This window comes from Schistocerca serialis, chromosome 6 (assembly GCF_023864345.2).
Source record: "Schistocerca serialis cubense isolate TAMUIC-IGC-003099 chromosome 6, iqSchSeri2.2, whole genome shotgun sequence".
Classification (NCBI taxonomy): domain Eukaryota; kingdom Metazoa; phylum Arthropoda; class Insecta; order Orthoptera; family Acrididae; genus Schistocerca; species Schistocerca serialis.
In genome coordinates, this window is record NC_064643.1 from 469,554,822 (window position 1) to 469,578,287 (window position 23,466).

At 38.3% G+C, this 23,466-nt stretch overlaps 1 protein-coding gene across 1 annotated transcript in view; it reads right to left on the bottom strand.

Moving 5' to 3' along the window:
* The window catches only part of LOC126483661 (phosphatidylinositol glycan anchor biosynthesis class U protein), a 91,941-nt gene that overhangs the window by 19,954 nt on the left and 48,521 nt on the right, over positions 1-23,466 (bottom strand). The window contains exon 4 of the mRNA XM_050106721.1: positions 12,393-12,648. Coding sequence (XP_049962678.1) covers positions 12,393-12,648 — 256 coding nt within the window. The remainder of the gene's footprint in view (positions 1-12,392; positions 12,649-23,466) is intronic.

Genomic DNA, 23,466 nt, shown 5'->3' on the forward strand with positions numbered 1-23,466 from the left:
TTGACCTAGTTTTGCAATAAGGATCCAACCCCCATTATCTGGATTTTTGGATTTATATTGCAAAATGTGCTTGAAGGTGTGTACCATGTTATGCAAAACTGAAACAACTCCTTTTTGTAATGTGCTGCCATCTAGAGAGTGCAGAACCAACTGCCAGCACTAGAATCAAAGGTGCAGTGACTTGCAATACAGAACCAAGTCATGTCTTCATGAGCTGTCTATGTGTAAGTGTTTCTGTTAAAACTGAATTGAACTAACTATTGTGTTTTTGGTTTATGTTATTGATATACACAATATTAAAACACTTCCTTAGGAGAAACCAATGACAATGAACAAGTTATCTAGAGGAAAATACCTGGTCTCTCTGTGTTTACATGACAATGTGAGTTTGCAGGTTGTGGAATAAATAATATTTTTAATACTTTGTGCAGATGTGAAACACAGTATTTTGTAGGTGATATTACTCATAAAGCCTTTCTTGTTATTGCTGTAGGAAGGGAATGTTACAGAACAATTTCTACAGGTCCAAAATGCATCAAGAAAAAGTTAGGTTAGTAGAACATTTTAACTCATTTTTTATAACTGTCATTGATATTGAAATGGGTGATATATTCATGGTACGGCATACTAACAAGGGCCTATTTTTTGTGTATTACAGGAAAAAGATGGAAATATCATACGTGGGTTAAGACAAAGTGTTGTGGATATTAATGGATCTATTGATAAGGAAAATCCTTACAGAACATGATGCAGAAGACAGCTATAGTGTTGATTACAGCAGCAGAGTTGCAAGTTAACATAAAGGGAGGCCCACAAAAGGGAGGGAGAGAAAATTTGGATGTTTGTCAACAAATGGTTCAAATGGCTCTGAGCACTATGGGACTCAACATCTTAGGTCATAAGTCCCCTAGAACTTAGAACTACTTAAACCTAACTAACCTAAGGACATCACACACACCCATGCCCGAGGCAGGATTCGAACCTGTGACCGCAGCAGCCTCGCGGTTCCCGACTGCAGCGCCAGAACCGCACGGCCACTGCGGCCAGCTGTTTGTCAACAGAGTGTCATAAGATCCTAAGAAATAGTAACAACAGATATGTTAATGCTGCAAAGAAATCAGTGGAACCAAAACTGTTTAGAGATTACATCTGTAACTGTTCAAGAAAATGTAGTGGCAAAATAAACATACAGGAGAGGAAACTGCGCTTTGACAATTTTTGGAAAAGTGGAGATTATAATATACAAACTACAGTGTTAGGCAGAATGATTAGGCAACAAAATGGCTCTAAGTAAATGGCTCTAAGCACTATGGGACTTAACATCTGAGGTCATCATTCCCCTAGACTTAGAACTATTTAAACCTAACTAACCTAAGGACATCACACACATCCATGCCCAAGGCACGATTCGAACCTGCGGCCGTAGCAGCAGCGCGGTTCCGGACTGAAGCACCTAGAAAGGCTCGGCCACAGCGGTCGGCCAATGATTAGGCAACATGAAGTCTACCGTCACAGAGGAAATAGAGACAATAATAAACGTAATTATAGTAGGATTTACAGAATTAATGATATCACAGTTCGCAGAGATTTCTTCTGTCAGACACTGCATATTTTGACTAAGAGCGTGAATACAGCAATGGAGAAGAGCAGATCCAAAGATAACAATGCATTATTAAATAAAAGGGGATGTAGTGGAGGTCATAATAAGATTACAGATCAGCAAACACTGGACATTATGCACCATATTAGTAAGTTCTCACTACAGTAGAAACAAATCAGATGCAGAATATGTTGCACGTGATTTAACAATAAGCAAAATGTTTGTGTTATATAAGGAAGACTGTAGTGATACTCTCTTATTTTCCAAGTATAAGGAAGTATTTCAGAAAGAGTTTAATTTAAGAAGGAGGACACTTCAAAAAGACACATGTAGGGTTTGCAACAAATATAAGGCACAATCTGCATCAGCAAATGCTACAGTGGATAAGGCAATGCTCAATGACCAGCATGAAAACCACATATATAGAGAAGAACAAGCTCATAAAATGCTGATAGAAGTTATGATTAGAGCTCATGAGAAAGATCAGATTGAAACATTCACTTATGATCTAGAAATAACATTGCCATCACCATGTGTACCAACAAATATCATCTTTTAAAAAAGACAACTCTGGATGTACAACTGTGGAATTGTAGCGCTTCGACAATTTCCGCATAAATTCTAGAACCACTTGGCCTTCCTCCATCTCGAACCCAGGATAATTTAAATAGAAGTGTGAGAGAGACGAATCTGACCTACTGCGCATTGCATGCTTGAGTGTGCAGGTCTAAAAACAGTCACGAGATAAATGTGGATGCGGCGGCCGAACGGCGGCCGACAAATACCTGCTGTACGACCCATAGAGTTTCAGTGTTTGGTGATTGTGATGCTTGTTGAGGACAAATGAAGAAATGGGATTAGACTTTTAAGTAATTCATGTGTTGGACTTGCTAGAAGCAAGACATGTTCATAAATTATGTGGTTGTTAAACCAAAACTATTGTAAATGTATTTAGTCAAGTCTAATGCAAGATGACTTACAAACTTTTGAATATTTATGTGAGAAATGATGAATTTGTTCTTTGTGGCAGTTGAAATATACCAAGACTACACTAAAAGTATTCTGCGAGTATCCACTTATTTCATAGAGAGAGAGAGAGAGAGAGAGAGAGAGAGAGAGAGAGAGAGAGAGAGAGAGTCTGATAAATTCCCTTAACCAGCTTTATTCTTCAGAGAAGTAGTTTTTGAAGATCAAAATGGCTGACTATCCAGAGAAGAAGATCAGCTGTGCATACCAAGTACGTCAACTGATGTGAGAGAGGTATGAAGTTTGCAAAACAGCTCCACATCACTTATTGTTGTTAAAGCATTAGAGTGTGGCGACCTGTGAAAGGGAATAAAAAAAATTGGAACTTTGAGAAGAAATCAAAGAAGAAGAAGATATGATGTGATGCTACAGCAATCAGATATAACAATACAAGAGAACTGTTTCGTGTAATTTGGTTAAGTCCAAAAATCCAATGGAAAAATTTGTGGATGCAACAACAGGGAAGAACGTTAAAAGAATGGAAAGAAGACCTTGATGTATTGGACTAAGAAGAGATAAGATGAGAATAATTCAACTAAAAAGATCCAGTGGGGGAGTATACAGCTCTTACACACATTGCGGTGATGCTGACGCAGAAACAACATCTGATGGTGGTGGTGGTCAGTGTTTAACGTCCCGTCGACAACGAGGTCATTAGAGACGGAGCTCATGCTCGGGTTAGGGAAGGATTGGGAAGGAAATCGGCCGTGCCCTTTCAAAGGAACCATCCCGGCATTTGCCTGAAGCGATTTAGGGAAATCACGAAACAACATCTGACACCACCGCCACCAGTTGCGGTTCACCAGTGTCGATCTGCTTCCACAGCTGGCCACCAACGACGACGTTGACACCAATGTCCGACGCCGAAGGCTTGCTGTTCACCAATGCTGACTTGCCGTCACATCCGCTTATCTACATTGCGAGAGTTTGATGCCGGGTGAGCGTAAAATAGAACTTTGTACCGTAGCAAGAAGTGATACAAACAGTAGAGTGACTTTTATTAGTGTAGTTATTATACTTAGAGTTAATTCATTAAATGATTACTAGATCTAAAACTAATAGGAATATGGATAATACACAGAGAATTGGGGAAACTTTAGAACCAGCCATGGCTATGAAAGTGAGGAAGGAAGTGCCAGACTAGTCTGAATTAGTAAATTTAATCAAAGCCCAGAGTGCAGATTCAGCAGCTTTAAGAAAGGAACTAACTGCTCACTATACTTCTTTAAGAAAGGAACTAAGTGTGACTTTAAATGCCAAACTAGAAGCCCAAAGTTTACAGTTACATGAAACTTTAAATGCTCAAAGTCTTAAATTAGATTCAGTGAATACTCAAATAGTAAATTGGATGTTCAGAATGAAACTTTAGCATTGTTAAGTGCTAAGGTAGATGAACAAAGTAAGGAATTTAGCAATTTATTTGAAGGCATGGGAAATTTGAAGACTGAATTTGATACTTTAACTATTGAAGTAGAAAATTTTAAAATAGATTTGAAAGGAGAAATAACAAGTTCTTTAAACGGTCACATATATCAACTGTTAATCAGAGACAGAATGATCCACTTCAGGATTTGACAAAGAAGTTAGAATTTGATATTGAAGATAAATGTAATAATGTAGAATCTGAATTTAGTGAAAAGTTAGGATCATTTCAAAATGTATGTAATGTTACATTTGATGCTGTAAAGCAGAGATTACATACTGTAAGAGAAAGTGTTGATAAGCAAGAGAAGTTAATACCAATTGTCCTGTCGCAAATTACGGGTGTGAATACGCGAGTAGATCCTGTAGAAAGAAATTTCAGAGTGAAACTAGCGAACTCCATCATTATAAATATAAATAGTTGGGAGGAACAGGAGAAAAACTTATAAATTGGAAAGTTTCCGAGAGAGTAACATCCGAGAACGTATCTGCTATTTAATCTTCTGAACTTAGTGATACCAAGAGATGTATGGATGACCTGTGGAAAGGATTCAAACTCATCCAGGATAGAGTAGAACATAGAATAACTTCACCTAATGTGGTGTTACCTAGTGAAGTGGTGATTGTTTTGCAATGGGAAAAATGTCCAAAGAAATATAAAGAGAAGTACTGGTCTGCACTTGCTCAAGTGACGTTAATATCAGATCCGTGGGATCCAAGTGGAGTCCTCTGTCCCCCAGGGACGTTAACATTCTGTGTTAACAGGCGGAGAGACGACCATTGGATCCTGAGTTGTTTTCGGTGTTTCTTCTGTAATAAAATTTTCCTGCACCGAATTCCCTTCAAATCTTAAACTATTCTGTAATCTAGTCCTAAAATCTTAAACTATCCTATAATGTTAGTACTTAGAAAACTGGATAAGACTATAAGATAAAGATTGGTTTAAGAGAATCATAGATAAACAGTGACTTCTAGATGAAATAAATGAAATAAGAATATTATGTCTGTGTAGAATATAATATGATGTGATGGTTACACTGTAGTGTACAAATTTCTATTCTGTATAGAATGTTTTATATCTTTTGTGAGATGTGATGTAGACAGGAGGGTTTGTATTGATTTTAAAAGGAGTGGGTAGTGTAGATAAAAGCATGATTTACACCAACAGATAAATCATGACTACCGCATTTACTCGAATCTAAGCCGCACTTTTTTTCCAGTTTTTGTAACCCAAAAACCCGCTTGCGGCTTAGAATCGAGTGCAAAGTAAGCGGAAGTTCTGAAATATGTTGGTGGGTGCCGCCACAACTAACTTATGCCGCCGGGGGGAAGGGGGGGGGGGGAGGGGAAGAAATGTGGAAGACGAGCTTTTTTCTCCGCCCCGAATTTCAACCACTGCATTTTCATACATTATCCAACGAAGTGAATACAAATTCCGTATTGTTCATCTTCGAATGTAGCAGCTTTCCAATGTACTACGAAAATCCAACTGGCAAGACTGTTTGCAATGTTTGTCAGTATGGCCAATTCTACATTCTGAATTTTTTCCTACCTGTGAGAAGAGATGGTTGCTAATGGGAACTTTTATGAATTGTGAATCACATGCAGTATTCTCTTCACCATAAGAATAATACGAATATAAACATTTTGCCATGTATTCTTTCGTGTTTGCTGCTATCTCATTTAAATCCTGTCTGCCTAATAAACTACGAAACTAGAGTGAGACAACAGCAAACGCGGAAGTATACACAAATCATGTCATGTTTATATTCGTATTATTCTTACGCCTAATAGTGATACAGTCAGAAATGAAGCACGGCAATTAACTAGATTTTTAAATCTAAGATGACTCTAATTTCTGTGCAGAAAGTAATGTACTAAAGAGGCGTCTGCAAAGATTTTCAAACGGAGAAAAATGTTCGGTAAACTCTCGTTCAGAACATCTATCATATGCAGTTTACTATTTGGTTCTTGTTGATCATTATCAAAGAAAGCAGCAGTGTAAATAACATTGCTTCGCTACTGAGACAATTCCTCTCTCTTTTTTTTTTTATTGTAAGCGGCGGTAGCACGCACAAAAGCCAACAACGCCGCGAGTGGCAACAGGTCGTAAACACTCATTATCAGAATGCGACAAACAATACATGACACAGTACAGTAATGCATTTTCAGCTTAGAGTGACGTAAACACCTATAACAAAGAGAACAGCACTTATCAGATCAAAGAAAAATAAGCAATCAATTCAAACCAGACGAAGCACGTGAAAAACGAAGGGTACCCGTATAAAAATGGGCGGAGCGCCTGACGCATAGCAATGGCTACCTGGTAAAACTTAACTGCTAAGCTTACGGCTCGAACCAAACTAGTGTAGCTGTATCGTCATTCATTCGACCTAAATTGTGTCTCATATTACAATGGACCAACTTTGTTTCGATTTGGAGGTGCGGCCTAAAACTTTTCTCTCCCCTTGAATTTCGAGTCTCAAATTTCAGGTGCGGCTTATTTTCGGGAAAATTTTTTTTTCCTTTATTTCGAGTCTCATTTTTCAGGTGCGGCTTAGATTCGAGTGCAGCTTAGATTCGAGTAAATACGGTAACACAAAACACACATCACACCTTTCAAATGACCCTCGCAAACAAGTGTGCCTGATTATTCACCATTTGCCTTTTCCATAGGGTTGCTAAGATTTTCTTCAGGGCCCTCAAAGGTGAAGGTGGGAATGTCCGTTCTGTAGGGAGACGATTTAAACCATACCTCCTACGGTTTCTAACTCTAGTACCAGTGAGGTAGGGATCCTGGGGAAGTGGGGTGGGAAGGGTTTCCTGTCTTTGGGGCTACCTTCTTTCTCTTCTTTGATCTTAGCAACCATTTCTATTTTTTCCTTTCTTACTTCTCTTCTGAGGACCTAAATATTTTTTTCCCTCTTTCCATATTCATATACTTCTATCACAGAAGTCCTTCATAGTCTCCATTGTTTCCAATAACATAAGAAAGCTGAAGAATCGGACACACAAACACATGCATACACACAAAAAAATATGAATATAGTATCTACCATGACTACAGAAGTTGAAATGTATAGGACTCTAGGGTATTAAATGACGTACTAAGAAGTGAGAGTGAAGTGTAAAATAGATTTTTATTTTACCAGGAAATATTTGATTACAGTGTACATAAAGATGTATACTAGGGCAAAGAACCATGAGGCCTACGCATAAAGGATAAGGAGGGTGTACCCGGCATTTGCTAAGGATATAGAGCAGGCATACCTACATAGAGATAGGACGACCTGTGGCCTGATGAATAGGGATGTTTTATAAAGAGGCGTACCTACCAGAATGGATGGAGGAAATGCACTCACAGGGTCAACCTACATGTAAGGCACAGGTACCGATCCTAGGGGAAAAGGACAGTACTGTGACAGAAGTCACACATTTAATAGGAATTATTCTGGTAACTTTGAATTCTATATATCACTAGCATTATTATGTTTTATCTGAGTTTACAAGTGTCAAAAAGAACCCTTTCATCTGTCCAGAGTCTCCGGACTATAAACTACTATAAATAATGATACTAGTATGTACTAAGGAAAAAATAGTACAATGAATTCGAATAAAGACTCAAGTACTCAAGTGTCATGAACACCTGGAGCTTACGATTGGAAACCAAAGGTTTAGTCTTCACGATTTCTAGATATAAGAAAACGAACTCCAACACTGATTGAAATGTTCACATTTTATAATTAAAGTAAAATGAAAAAAAAATAAGGAATAGCTAAATAATAAGAAAAAGGTTATTCATGGTTATGAAAAGAACAAGGTGAGGGTGTTGTGGTCTTCAGTCCTGAGACTGGTTTGATGCAGCTCTCCATGCTACTCTATCCTGTGCAAGCTTCATCATCTCCCAGTACCTACTGCAGCCTAAATCCTTCTGAATCTGCTTAGTGTATTCATCTCTTGGTCTCCCTCTACGATTTTTACCCTCCACGCTGCCCTCCATTACTAAATTGGTGATCCCTTGATGCCTCAGAACATGTCCTACCAACTGATCACTTCTTCTAGTCAAGTTGTGCCACAAACTTCTCAATTTTATTCAATACCTCCTCATTAGTTATGTGATCTACCCATCTAATCTTCAGCATTCTTCTGTAGCAACACATTTCGAAAGCTTCTATTCTCTTCTTGTCTAAACTATTTATCGTCCACGTTTCACTTCCATACATGGCTACACTCCATACAAATACTTTCAGAAATGACTTCCAGACACTTAAATCTATACTTAATGTTAACAAATTTCTCTTCTTCAGAAACGCTTTCCTTGCCATTGCCACTCTACATTTGATATCCTCTCTGCTGCGACCATCATCAGTTATTTTGCTCCCCAAATAGCAAACTCCTTTGCTACTTTAAGTATCTCATTTCCTAATCTAATTCCTCAGCATCACCCGACTTAATTCGACTACATTCCATTATCCTCATTAACTTTTGTTGATGTTCATTCTATACCCTCCTTTCAAGACACTGTCCATTCCGTTCAATTGCTCTTCCAAGTCCTTTGCTGTTTCTGACAGAATTACAATGTCATCGGTGAACCTCAAAGGTTTTATTTCTTCTCGATGGATTTTAATACCTACTCTGAACTTTTCTTTTGTTTCCTTTACTGCTTGCTCAATATACAGATTGAATAACATCGGGGAGAGGCAACAACCCTATCTCACTCCCTTCCCAACCACTGCTTCCCTTTCATGTCCCTCGACTCATAAATATAACTGCCATCTGGTTTCTGTACAAATTGTAAATAGCCTTTCGCTCCCTGTATTTCACCACTTCCACTTTCAGAATTTGAAAGAGAGTATTCCAGTCAACATTGTCAAAAGCTTCCTTTAAGTCTACAAATTCTAGAAATGTAGGTTTGCCTTTCCTTAATCTTTCTTCTAAGATAAGTTGTAGGGTCACTATTTCCTCACGTGTTCCAACATTTCTACGGAATCCAAACTGACCTTCCCTGAGGTCGGCTTCCACTAGTTCCTCCATTCGTCTGTAAAGAATTCGTGATAGTATTTTGCAGCTGTGACTTATTAAACTGATAGTTTGGTAATTTCCACATCTGTCAACATCTGCTTTCTTTGGGATTGGAATTATTATATTCTTCTTGAAGTCTGAGGGAATTTCACCTGTCTCATACATCTTGCTCACCAGATGGTAGAGTTTTGTCAGAAATGGCTCTCCCAAGGCTGTCAGTAGTTCCAATGGAATGTTGTCTACTCCAGGGGCCTTGTTTCGACTCAGGTCTTTCAGTGCTCTGTCAAACTCTTCACGCAGTATCATATCTCCCATTTCACCTTCATTTACATCCTCTTCCATTTCCGTAATATTGTCCGCAAGTACATTGTCCTTGTATAGACCCTCTATATACTCCTTCCACCTTTCTGCTTTCCCTTCTTTGCTTAGAACTGGGTTTCCATCTGAGGTCTTGATATTCATACAAGTGGTTCTCATTTCTCCAAAGGTCTCTTTAATTTACCCCTAGTGAGATAAGCCTCTACATCCTTACATTTGTCCCCTAGCCATCCCTGCTTAGCCATTTTGCACTTCCTGTCGATATCATTTTTGAGATTTTTGTATTCCTTTTTGCCTGCTTCATTTACTGCATTTTTGTATTTTCTTCTTTCATCAATTAAATTTGTTACCTCTTCTGTTACCCAAGGATTTATACTAGCCCAGGTATACTGTTGAAATATGAATTGTTGTTATATGGGATATAAACGTACATAATGATTGTATACAAAATATCGTGTGTTCGGTCTGAGGGAGGAGGGAATATATAGTGCTTTGAGAATTTCCGTGTAAATTCTAGAACCTCTTGGCCTTTCTCCATCTCGAACCCACAATATTTTAAATAGAAGTGTGAGAGAGACGAATCTGACCTACTGCGCATTGCTTGTTTGTGTGTGTGCAGGTCAAAAAACAGTCACAAGATAAATGTGATGCTGCGGCCGACAAGTACCTGCTGTACGATCCATAGAGTTTCTGCATAAGTGTAGAGAAGAGCCTGTGCTATTCTTTAGTCACTGTGATGATTGTTGAGGACAAACAAAGAAATGAGATTAGCCTTTTAAGTAATTCATGTGTTTGACTTGCTAGAAGCATGACATGTTCATAAATTATGTGGTTGTTAAACCAACGCTATAGTAAATGTATTTAATCGAGTCTAATGCGAGATGGATCGGTTGGCTTACAAACTTTTGAATATTTATGTGAGAAATGATGAATTCGTTCTTTGTGGAAGTTGAAATACACCAAGACTAAACTAAAAGTATTCTGCGAGTAACCACTTATTTCATGAAGACACACACACACACACACACACACACACACACACACAGAGAGAGAGAGAGAGAGAGAGAGAGAGAGAGAGAGAGAGAGAGAGAGAGAGAGAGAGTGAGTCTGAAAAATTCCCTTAACCAGCTTCATTCTTCAAAGAAGAGGTTTTTGGAGATCGACGTGGCCGACTACCCAGAGAAGAAAATCGACTGAGCGTACCAAGTAAGTCAACTGACGTGAAAGTGGTGTGAAGTTTGCAAACCAGTTCCACATTGCTTTGTCATCTAAAGCGTTAGAGAATCCACACTGGTAAATGTAATGAAGCACACTACTATTCTTGGATTGAAAACACTACTGGCTATGGGGCTCAAGAAGTTGTCTTCAACACCACATACTGAACAATTTAAATCATGGAGTGAAGGAATTGGTTTTGTGGTCAGATTCATGTGGGGGACAACACCGTAATATAAAAATGGTTTTAATGTTAAAAGCAAGTCTAGAAGAGCATAGTTCTTTGAAGACAATTACACTGAAATAGCTTATCTCATTCTTTTTTGCCTAACTACAGTGACTTTGGCGATAATAGAATGTGCTCTGAAGATGCAGGATAAATTCTATATGCCAGGAGACTACATACGTGTAATGCAAAAGGCAAGGAAAAAGAATCCCCTACAGGTCCACAGGGTGCCAAAACACGACTTTAAAGGAACTGCACAACTTGAATAGAGTATTTTCAATAAGAAACAAGACATACATCAGAACGATGTAAGCTGGCTGCAACTCCATCAGATTAGAATCTTAAAGAGCAAACCTTTCTCTGTATATATGAATACACAATTAGATGAGAATTTTGTTGAAGATGTCAAGAAAAGAAGAACTGGTCACCCAAAGTCTGCAGTAAACTTCTCATCGCTCCCGTTACCGTTGTGGCCAAATAGAAAGCCTATACCACAGCCAAAATCGGACGACATCACGTTCATTACGCATCTCATTCCAAGTGAAGCTACCACATTTTACAGTAGTGTTTCAGTAGATTGTGGTGCTGTGGATGATATTGATGGGGTGCTGGACTTTACCTTGGAATAACAATGGATTCATTGTGCAAAATATATTATTTTCTTGCCATTGCATTGTATTATGTTAATATTGTTTGGTAAATAATTGAAGGTTAATATATTAATACATGCAAACATCACGATAGCCAGGTTTTTCAAGCTCCTGATGCACACTACCCAGTCCCTCAAAATACAACACAAAAGATCCGAGTGCCATTTTAACTTATTGTGGTAAGCAATATGGAACCAACTCCCATTTAGGCTCTTTCCACCAAGGGAAATCTATATTTTATACCTTTCCTTATTTTAAACACTGGTATCTAAAATGTACAGTGTAATAACATTCTCACTTTGTCTATATTGTACTTGTAGAATTTTATTTTTAATGCTTTGCAAAACATGATGTAGTTCAAAACTATAAATTTGGAGTTGATTCCATATTGCATAACTGGGCCCAATTTATCATTACAATATTATGAAAAACACAGATTGCTACCCACCATATAGTGGAGATGTTGAGTCGCAGAAAGGCACAACAAAAAGACTACTAAGTAAGCTTTCGGCAAATAAGTCCTCTCCTGAAGTAAACACATGTGCGCCCGCGCGCGCGCACACACACACACACACACACACACACACACACACACACACACACACACACACACACACCTGACAATGTCTCTGTTCAGAGACACTGGTTGTGTGTGTGTGTGTGTGTGTGTGTGTGTGTGTGTGTGTACTTTAAAAGGCCTTTTGGCCAAACGCTTACTTGTTTAGCAGTCTTTCTGTTGAGCCTCTATATGAGCCAACATCTTCACTATATGCCGAGCAGAAATCTACCCTTCTCATAACACTGTCATTCCATCCTGGAGTTTCGATTGTTTCAAAACTTATCATTTTATATTATAATATATGAACCCTTCTTACATCTAATAGAAAAGCATTATCACAAGTAATATACTTACATGAAACCATATACTGAATTAAGAAATAATAAACTTCCAGTAATCTTGTATGACAAGAAAAGTAAACTTCCAACAGCCAGTGAAAACACAACAAATGTGAATATGAAAGACTGTTTCCATGTGTAATGTTTATTTTGTACAGTTGTCTTTGCTTCATTTTTATAAATATAAAGTGCTGCTGGCATCACAAGTATTGCTGGATACAATGACTGAAGAGTGAGTAATGCAACCGAACAACAGGATGCCACCCGCTTTCCTGGAGAACAAAAAGTTTCATTACAGTCAATCAAATCTGAGGCAAAGTGACAGTCACAGAAAATTAACAGAACACTAGGTACATAAGCAGTTTTGGAATTCTCAAATTAATCACTTGTTGCATAAAAACTATAAGTCTCCAGGGGCTGATATGATTTTGTCAGTTGACCATTCTATTTATGTGCATCTAAATAACACTTCTGCCATAAAAGAAACATGTGAGAAATTTTGAACATCTAAAGGATTTTGAAATTCATAAAACTCTTAACAACTAGCCTGGAGCATTGTTTGTAGAAGAAAATGTGTCAAAGATCACTTCAATATCAAACTAACTGAATGATGTTAACTTCAAAGTAAAAGAAATGTGTGTAGGATGCATTTTACTACAATGGATGTCAAGTGATTTCAAACCGATGATAACGGGTTTTAGAAAACTTCAATATGTCGATATCACAAAAATCCATTAACGACCAATTATTATTGTTGTTGTTGTTGTTGTTGTTGTGGTCTTCAGTCCTGAGACTGGTTTAATGCAGCTCTCCATGCTACTCTATCCTGTGCAAGCTTCTTCATCTCCCAGTACCTACTGCAGCCTACATCCTTCTGGATCTGCTTAGTGTATTCATCTCTTGGTCTCCCTCTACGATTTTTACCCTCCACGCTGCCCTCCATTACTAAATTGGTGATCCCTTGATGCCTCAGAACATGTCCTACCAACCGATCACTTCTTCTAGTCAAGTTGTGCCACAAACTCCTCAGTTCTATTCAATACCTCCTCATTAGTTATGTGATCTACCGATCTAATCTTCAGCATTCTTCTGTAGCAACACATTTCGAAAGCTTCTATTCTCTTCTTGTCTAAACTATTTATCGTCCACGTTTCACTTCCATGCATGGCTACACTCCATACAAATACTTTCAGAAATGACTTCCAGACACTTAAATCTATACTCAATGTTAACAAATTTCTCTTCTTCAGAAACGCTTTCCTTGCCATTGCCAGTCTACATTTTATATCCTCTCTGCTGCGACCATCATCAGTTATTTTGCTCCCCAAATAGCAAAACTCCTTTACTACTTTTAGTGTCTCATTTCCTAATCTAATTCCCTCAGCATCACCCGACTTAATTCGACTACATTCCATTATCCTCATTAACTTTTGTTGATGTTCATTCTATACCCTCCTTTCAAGACACTGTCCATTCCGTTCAATTGCTCTTCCAAGTCCTTTGCTGTTTCTGACAGAATTACAATGTCATCGGTGAACCTCAAAGGTTTTATTTCTTCTCCATGGATTTTAATACCTACTCTGAACTTTTCTTTTGTTTCCTTTACTGCTTGCTCAATATACAGATTGAATAACATCGGGGAGAGGCAACAACCCTATCTCACTCCCTTACCAACCACTGCTTCCCTTTCATGTCCCTCGACTCTTTATAACTGCCATCTGGTTTCTGTACAAATTGTAAATAGCCTTTCGCTCCCTGTATTTCACCACTTCCACTTTCAGAATTTGAAAGAGAGTATTCCAGTCAACATTGTCAAAAGCTTTCTCTAAGTCTACAAATGCTAGAAACGTAGGTTTGCCTTTCCTTAATCTATTTTCTAAGATAAGTCGTAGGGGCAGTATAGCCTCACGTGTTCCAATATTTCTACGGAATCCAAACTGATCTTCCCTGAGGTCAGCTTCTACCAGTTTTTCCATTCGTCTGCAAAAAATTCGCGTTAGTATTTTGCAGCTGTGACTTATTAAACTGATAGTTCGGTAATTTTCACATCTGTCAACATCTGCTTTCTTTGGATTGGAATTATTACATTCTTCTTGAAGTCTGAGGGAATTTCGCCTGTCTCATACATCTTGCGCACCAGATGGTAAAGTTTTGTCAGGACTGGCTCTCCCAAGGCTGTCAGTAGTTCTAATGGAATGTTGTCTATTCCCGGGGCCTTGTTTCGACTCAGGTCTTTCACTGCTCTGTCAAACTCTTCACACAGTATCATATCTCCCATTTCACCTTCACCTACCTCCTCTTCCATTTCCATAATATTGCCCTCAAGAACATCGCCCTTGTATGGACCCTCTATATACTCCTTCCACCTTTCTGCTTTCCCTTCTTTTGCTTAGAACTGGGTTTCCATCTGAGCTCTTGATATTCATGCAAGTGGTTTTCTCTTTTCTCCAAAGGTCTCTTTAATTTTCCTGTAGGCAGTATCTATCTAACCCCTCGTGAGATAAGCCTCTACATCCTTACATTTGTCTTCTAGCCATCCCTGCTTAGCCAAATTGCACTTCCTGTCCATCTCATTTTTGAGACGTTGGTATTCCTTTTTGCCTGCTTCACTTACTGCATTTTTGTATTTTCTCCTTTCATCAGTTAAATTCAGTATCTCTTCTGTTACCCAAGGATTTCTACTAGCCCTCGTCTTTTTACCGACTTGATCGTCTGCTGTCTTCACTACTTCATCCCTCAGAGCTACCCATTCTTCTTCTACTGTATTTCTTTCCCCCATTCCTGTCAATCGCTCCCTTATGCTCTCCCTAAAACTCTGTACTACCTCTGGTTCTTTCAGTTTATCCAGGTCCCATTTCCTTTATCTCCCACCTTTTTGCAGTTTCTTCAGTTTTAATCTATAGTTCATAACCAACAGATTGTGGTCAGAGTCCACATCTGCCCCTGGAAGTGTCTTACAATTTAAAACCTGGTTCCTAAATCTCTGTCTTACCATTATATAATCTATCTGAAACCTTCTAATATCTCCAGGGTTCTTCCATTTATACAACCTTCTTTCATGATTCTTGAACCAAGTGTTAGCTATGCTTAAGTTATGCTCTGTGCAAAATTCTACCAGGCGGCTTCCTCTTTCATATCTTAGCCCCAATCCATATTCACCTACTATGTTTCCTTCTCTTCCTTTTCCTACCGTCGAATTCCAGTCACCCATGACTATTAAATTTTAGTCTCCCTTCACTATCTGAATAATTTATTTTATTTCGTCATACATTTCTTCAATTTTTTCATCATCTGCAGAGCTAGTTGGCATATAAACTTGTACTACTGTAGTAGGCGTGGGCATCGTGTCTATCTTGGCCACAATAATGCGTTCACTATGCTGTTTGTAGTAGTTTACCCGCATTCCTACTTTTTTATTCATTATTAAACCCTATTTGATTTTGTATTTATAACCCTGTATTCACCTGACCAGAAGTCTTGTTCCTCCTGCCACCGAACTTCACTAATTCCCACTATGTCTAACTTTAACCTATCCATTTCCCTTTTTAAATTTTCTAACCTACCTGCCCGATTAAGGGATCTGACATTCCACGCTCCGATCCGTAGAATGCAAGTTTTCTTTCTCCTGATAACAACGTCCTCCTGAGGAGTCCCTGCCTGGAGATGCGAATGGGGGACTATTTTACCTCCGGAATATTTTACCCTAGAGGACGCCATCATCATTTAATCATACAGTAAAGCTTCATGCCCTCGGGAAGAATTACAGCTGTAGTTTCCCCTTGCTTTCAACCATTCACAGCACCAGCACAGCAAGGCCGTTTTGGTTAGTGTTACACGGCCAGATCAGTCAATCATCCAGACTGTTGCCCCTGCAACTACTGAAAAGGCTGCTGCCCCTCTTCAGGAACTACAAGTTTGTCTGGTCTCTCAACAGATACCCCTCCATTGTGGTTGCACCTACGGTACGGCTGTCTGTATTGTTGAGGCACACAAGCCTCCCCACCAACGGCAAGGTCCATGGTTCATGGGGGAGGGGGGGAACTAATTACTATAGGAAGTAAAATATGATGCACAGGGAAATTCAAGCTTCAATGATGCAGCCCTTCAAGCAAATGGGACAGGCAACTGCAATAACCACACTACATTCCCTGAGGTACAATATGTTTAAATGCAACAAATGTGAGCACGTAGCAAAGAATTGTTGCAGTAAAAGCAAGTGGAAACTCTTTCTACCAAAGTTATAAATTATTCTCAACAATGACATCATTGGATGAAGCTATACACAAAAACTTGTAAACTTGTATGTAGACTCAGGTGCAGCAACACATATATACATCAAAGCACCCATGGGCTCAGTTAACAAGTATTCTTGGCTAATGACGAGAACTTAACTGTATAAAAAAACATGTCTTACACATTCTGAAGCACTAGCAAACACAAAAAAGACAAATACCAGGAGAAGAGATATAAATATAAATTTACTTTCTGTACTCAGAACAATGGAACAGCCCACTAGTCATTTTTGATGATAGAGGCTGTAGCATCTGTGGTACAGAGCAAACATTGATAGCCATAGCATCATTAATCAACAGAATTTATAAACTGGATCAACCATGTGATCACACTGTTGCATGTAAGTCTGCAACCTTTCATAAAATATCTATGACATAGAACATTTAGCAACCTCACGTTCAGACATGATGGAATTATATGAAAAGCATTCGTGGTGATTTTTATTATGTGGGCATTATGTCGTGGTCCATGGCAGGTTTCTGTGTCTGATCTATCATATCCTAATGCTGGAGACATCATGGAGACATCATTGGAGGCTATAAAGATTCAGATAGTAGTACCAATGTTAAAGAATTTCAACAGGCTTGCTGAAATTGTTTACACTTGATACTGTTATCTGAGTCTTTAAAGCCTCTGGTGATGTCTCCAGCATTACCAGATGGAAGCTGGGCACACAAACAGGCCTTGGACCATGGCCTAATGCACTTATAACAAAAATCACCAAGGTCCAAATACTAGCCGTCAAAGCCTGCATCACTTTACAAAAATGCTTTATCTTGGAATTCACACAAAAAGGATCTGCTGATAAGCCTTGGGTTACATACCTATATAAACCAAGCAAACTAGACTTTCCTTCTCACATATAACTCCTAAGAGCTGATATGGTTTTCAAATTAGTATGCTTAGATTTATGTGGCCCAATGCAAACTATATCAATCCGAGATTGAGGATCTTTTTGAGATTTTTTTTACACATTCTAATCATTAAATTTGAAGATGAGATTATTCACAATTTTAAAAAGCATGTGGAGAATCTGACAGGTGAAAGAATTAGCATCTTACATATGGGATCATAAACAAGAGACGGAAAAAATTCATAAAGATTGAAGAAGCTGAACATCATTTCACAGGTCCAGAAATTGAGTAGCTGAAATATACAATAAAATACAGGAAAGGTAACCATTCATCTGCAGCAGTCTGGTGTGTGGTGCATAGACACACACAACAGAAACAGCTTTTATAAAAGCTTTTGACTTCTTGTTCTTTCTCTAGCAAAATCAATCGCACATATTCACAAACACCCAAATGTAGACATCCATGGCTGTAGTGAGCCTGACTGTTGATTATCAATTATTGGAAGTAGTTGCCTGTTGTGTAATGGTGGGGAAGTGGTAGGAAAACATGCGTGAGGTGCGGAAGGGTAGTGGCATAGAGTGAGAGGGCCTTTTGAAAGATAACTCAGCAGCTGCACAACAAGACGAAAGGTGTTCAGAGGGTAGAGCATGTAAGAGGTGGAGAGAGAGAGAGAGAGAGAGAGAGAGAGAGAGAGAGAGAGAGAGAGAGAATTCTCAAGTAATGTGAGGCAATGGGAAATAGGTTACAGAAGGTTTGGCGAGTGGGACGGCAAGAGCGTAGAATATGCTGGAAAGAGAATTCCCACCTGTGTAACACTTCCAGCATTAGTTTCTCTGAATTACAACAGAATGGCTTGCCGTGGCCACAGGTGTGTACATTTAGGTGTCTATGTGGTTTGGGAGTGAATGTGTGTGCTAGAGAAAGAGCAAGAGCTGATGAAAAGCTTGTGTAAATACTGCTTTCTGTTGCACGTATCTATGCACTACATGTCCCTCACCACACCACATTGGTAGCCTTTCCTTTATTCTACATATTATTCCAAGCAGGAAATTACATTGTTGTTATGAAAGATATAATACACTGATAGTGGAAATGTGAGATGTCTGATCTGATGTGAAATTATCTATGAATTTTTGGGAAGAAGCAGTCTTCCCTACAACTTATCTTACTAACAGATTCCCTTAGAAAACTCTGAACAGCATTACACAAGAGGATGCCTCATGGAAGAAATCAGACCTTTGACTTCTGAGATTATTTGGTAGCAAGACGTACAATCATGTGTAAAAAGAGCCAATATTCATAAAGGGGACAAAAAAACACAACAAGTGTGAACTTGTCATAAGCTGCATAGAAAGCAAGGCATATCATACGTCCCATCCTATTCAACAAAGCTCTGAATGTAATTTCCAAAAAAGAAACAGTTCAAAAAAGTAATAAGCCAGACACCCCTGCTCTTTTCTAAACACATACCGAATATTTATTTTAGTTGCAGACAAGGAGGAGACTTGATTAAATCAAACAGGATCAGAAGAAACTGAGTCAGAACTAAAGAACAACACATTGGATATAACAGCACCTCACAAGAATCAGGCTCAGTCAAAATGAAAGGTGATCCTGAACCATCTTAACAAATCTGAGTACTCAGAAGATCTCCCCAAGTACCAAGACTAAAGAAGATGTACGATCGTGTGCTCTATTACACTACAGCTTCACAATAATCATCAGAACCATCAACTTTGGAAGAACTGTTGCAATCCAAAGACTTGCAGAAATAGCCTCATGCAATTCAAGAAGAATTAAAGCAAATCAAACCTGGCAATCAGTGAAATGAAAAAATTCAGTTCATTCAAGTGTTTATTTAGTGAAATATGACTTGGACATTGATTGGTTCAACTTTTTGGAAGGTGACTTTAATGAAAAAAAATATGTTAAAAGTTCCCGTGGTTGATTATGTGATGAAAGCAAAACAATATAAAAGCACTAAAAGACTTCAGAAAGCAGTCTATGATCTTTAACAGTAGCTGTTGGTACACCAAACTCGATAATGCTCTACTAAATTTAAATTTCAACAGTTCCACAGCAGACCAGCGTTTTTCAGAAAAATAAAGAAAGAGACATATTCAATGCCACTGTTTACATAGATGACTTTGTTTTTTTAGGAAAAACCTGCATCAAAAAACTGATTTCAAAGATAAACTAAGAAAACAATTAAAATAAAAGAACTTTGGAGACAAGGGTTCTGAGTAATGAGATAAAACATGCGTGGGCTCTAATGGCTGAATCAGACCCATTACAGAAATCTCGAATTTTAGAAAAATATAACATGCAACACTGCATTCTTATATCCATACTGCTAGACAACCATCTACATCTACACTCTGAAAACCACTTACAGGTGAATAGCAGAGAGGACGTCCTATTGTACCAGTTATTTGGGTTTCTTCCTGTTCCATTCACATATGCAGTGTGAGAAGGAAGATTGTTTGAATGCCTCTGTGTGTGTGTGTGTGTGTGTGTGTGTGTGTGTGTGTGTGTGTGTGTGCAGTATTAGTCTAATCTTGTCCTGACAACCCCTATGGGAGCAATACGTATGGAGTTGTTTTATATTCCCAGAGTCACCATTCAAAGCAGATTCTTGAAGCTTTGTTAACAGACTTTCGCGCGATAGTTTACGCATAATTCAAGAGTCTTCTTGTCCAGTTCCTTCAGTGTCTCTGTGATACTCTCCCATGGATAAAAAACCTGTGTCCATTCATGGGCCCTTCACTATACATGTTCAATATCCCCCGTTAGTCCTATTCGATACAGGTCCCTAACACTTGAGCAATATTCCAGAATAGATTGCACGAGTGACTTGTAAGCAATCTTCTTTGTAGACTGATTGCATTTCCCCAGTATTCAACCACTACACCAAAGTCTACCACCTGTTTTACCCACGACTGAGCCTATGTGATCATTTCATTTCATATCCCTATAAAGTGTTACACCCAGATGTTTGTATGAGTTGGCTGATTCAAACAGTGACTCACTGATTTTATAGTTATAGGAAACTATGTTTTTTTTTCATTTTGTGAAGTGCACAATTTTAAATTTCTGAACATTTAAACCAAGTTGCCAATCTTTGCACCACTTTGAAATCCTACCAACAGCTGGCTGAATATTTATGCAGCTTCTTTCAGGCAGTATTTCATCATAGATAACTGCACCATCTGTAAAAAGTGAGGTTACTATTAACATTGTCTACAAGATACTTGACACACAACATGAACAGCAAGCAGCCAAACACACTTCCCTGGGGCACACTTGAAGTTATTTCTACATCTGAAAATGACTCTCCATTCAAGATGTCATGTGAGAAATGTGTGAGTTGGGTCGCACATGATCAAGGTTTTCAGAATACAAGCTGGTTGGCAATGAGAAGGTTATTCTGTTCAAGATATCTCATAATGTTTGAGCTTAGAATATGTTCTAAGATTTTACAACCAATCAATGTCCAGGATATCGGATGGTAGGTTTGTAGATCACTTCTATTATCCTTCTTGTAGATGGGAGTAACCTGTGAGTTTTTCCAAGAAACAGGCACAGTTTTTTATTCAAGGGATCGATCACAGATTATAGTTATAAGAAGGGCTAACTCAACCACAAATTCAGCAAAAAATCTGATAGGGTTTCCATTGGGCCCTAGAGCTTTCTTCAATTTTAACAATTTTAGCTGTTTCTCAACATCACTGACACTAATACTTATTTCATTCATCATTTCGGTGGCACAGGGATTAAATTGGGAAAATCCTCCTTGGTTTTTCTTTGTAAAAGAACTTCTGAAAATGGAGTTAAGCATTCTGCTTTTGCTTTGCTACCCTGATTTTCACCTTCTGTATCATTCACTAGGGACTCGACACTAACAATGGTGTCACTAACAGCCTTTACATACAACCAGAATTTCTTTGGGTTCTGTGAAATACCATTTGACAATATTGTGCTATGTTAGTCATTGAAAGTATCACACACTGCTCTCTATCTACAGCCTTATTCTCTGTTTTCCACCTACTATGCAGTAATCTCTGTTTCCTTAGATGTTTCCTTACCATGACTGTATACCATGGAGGTACTAACTCATGAAATAGTTCAAAGACAAAGGGGTGCAATGAAGAATGTCCATTTTGAGAGGCAGTAGTCAATCCTAATGGTGCACAAATGAATAGAAGACCAGACTTTGTGTACAAAATTGGAATGGTGGGCTTATAACACTCCAGGAATAACTCACTGGCACGCAATAAAAAGAATCATGTGACATCAGAGGTAATTAAAGATTTCGAACTACATTTTCCTAAATTACAAGGATCACGACATAAGAACAAAGTGTTGCTGACTGAACTGTAAGCACTGAAGATAGAAAATCGATCACTAGTTTCTTATTTAACCCAAAAAGAGTAAGGTGCTGCTGAGTGCAGCAGGAAGCACCACATTAAATGCAATAGCATCTGTCTCTCCCAACAAAGCTTTGACAGGATTATAAACAATTGCCCGTTTTCCTTTGCTGTTTATATTCTTCCTCCACACTTCGTCCACGTAGCACATGCCACATGCTACACTCTCATTTTTGGAATGTCCATTGTAGAGTTCCAGGCATTATAGAAGGACTCTGAAAATCTGACACAAAACTTTAGGGAAAATCTTCCCATTTTTCACTGTAACATATTGAAAAAAAAAAAAAAAAAAAAACACGGACAACAATCATTCCCACTGAAGATAGGAAATGCACAAGGGAAATCTTTTACGCGGTTGTTTAATACCAGTAACGTAATGAGGTTGAAACCACAGTTGTTTATCCAATGAGTAGCATCAATATATACACATTCATTTCCACACTTCAATATTTCACCTTGTGTAGTGCTTATTATCACTAAAACAATATCTGAACATTTTAATTGTGGATGGAGTTAACTTATTGTATCTTGTTGTTTCTAGAATAACATTCATGGACTGTCACTGGAGTTTATTTCTTATACCCATACCTGAACACATCCCATCAGTCTCATTTCTGACGAAGGTGGAGCACATAGTGTCTCACTGATCAATGTCATAAAAACCCTTTCCAACTGCAAATAAATCCCCGATTCCTGAATTTTGTCCAGAACAATTTAAAATGGAATTTTATTTGATGTATCTGCAGCTATATTCTCCTCCTATTTCCTAATAAACTGTAATGACTAAACTCGATTTTATGTGCAACGTGAGTCAAGATAAATTTTACTAGGCATGTTCCATCTTCCGCTTGATGTACTATTACCCTTGCTGGATACACTGTTGAGATTTTATTGCTGGCTTACAGCTTTAAATGCCTGACAGATTTATCTCTAGAGCTAAAACAGCTTGAACTACACTATAAATAATAAGATCTTACGTATCTATGAACAGCAACTTTAAATGCACTGCTCTTGATATACAATGGATATGTGGACTTCATTGTTTAGTGCTTCCAGCTCTAAAGGTAGTCCAATGTTGAGAAATTCAGTTCTTTGCACTTTACCTGTATTTCATGTGCCAGTCCTAAATGTTCTGATATAACACTTTTATGTGGATGTTCCATGATTACAGAGACGGCATTTTAGCAATTGGTTTTCATCAGCTCCCTCAACTTCACTGATGGTTTACCAGATTGTTTTCACAATTACAATTTTTGTCGCGTGTAAGACATTGGGGGATTTAAGTTTGTCAGTTTCTTATAAGAATTGTCATAACGTTCAGCTTTCCTGCATGACATTGTGTCTCAAAGTTTTGTTATAGATATACACCTGTCCACACTCTCAATACTTAAACTGCTCATTTGCAGTTATGCTGGAACACGTAAGTAACTTATGAACATTGCAATGAAAATGAACACACTATGCACGGATTACAATAAGCATGTCACAAGTCCCCCCACCAACCACTAAGTACTTG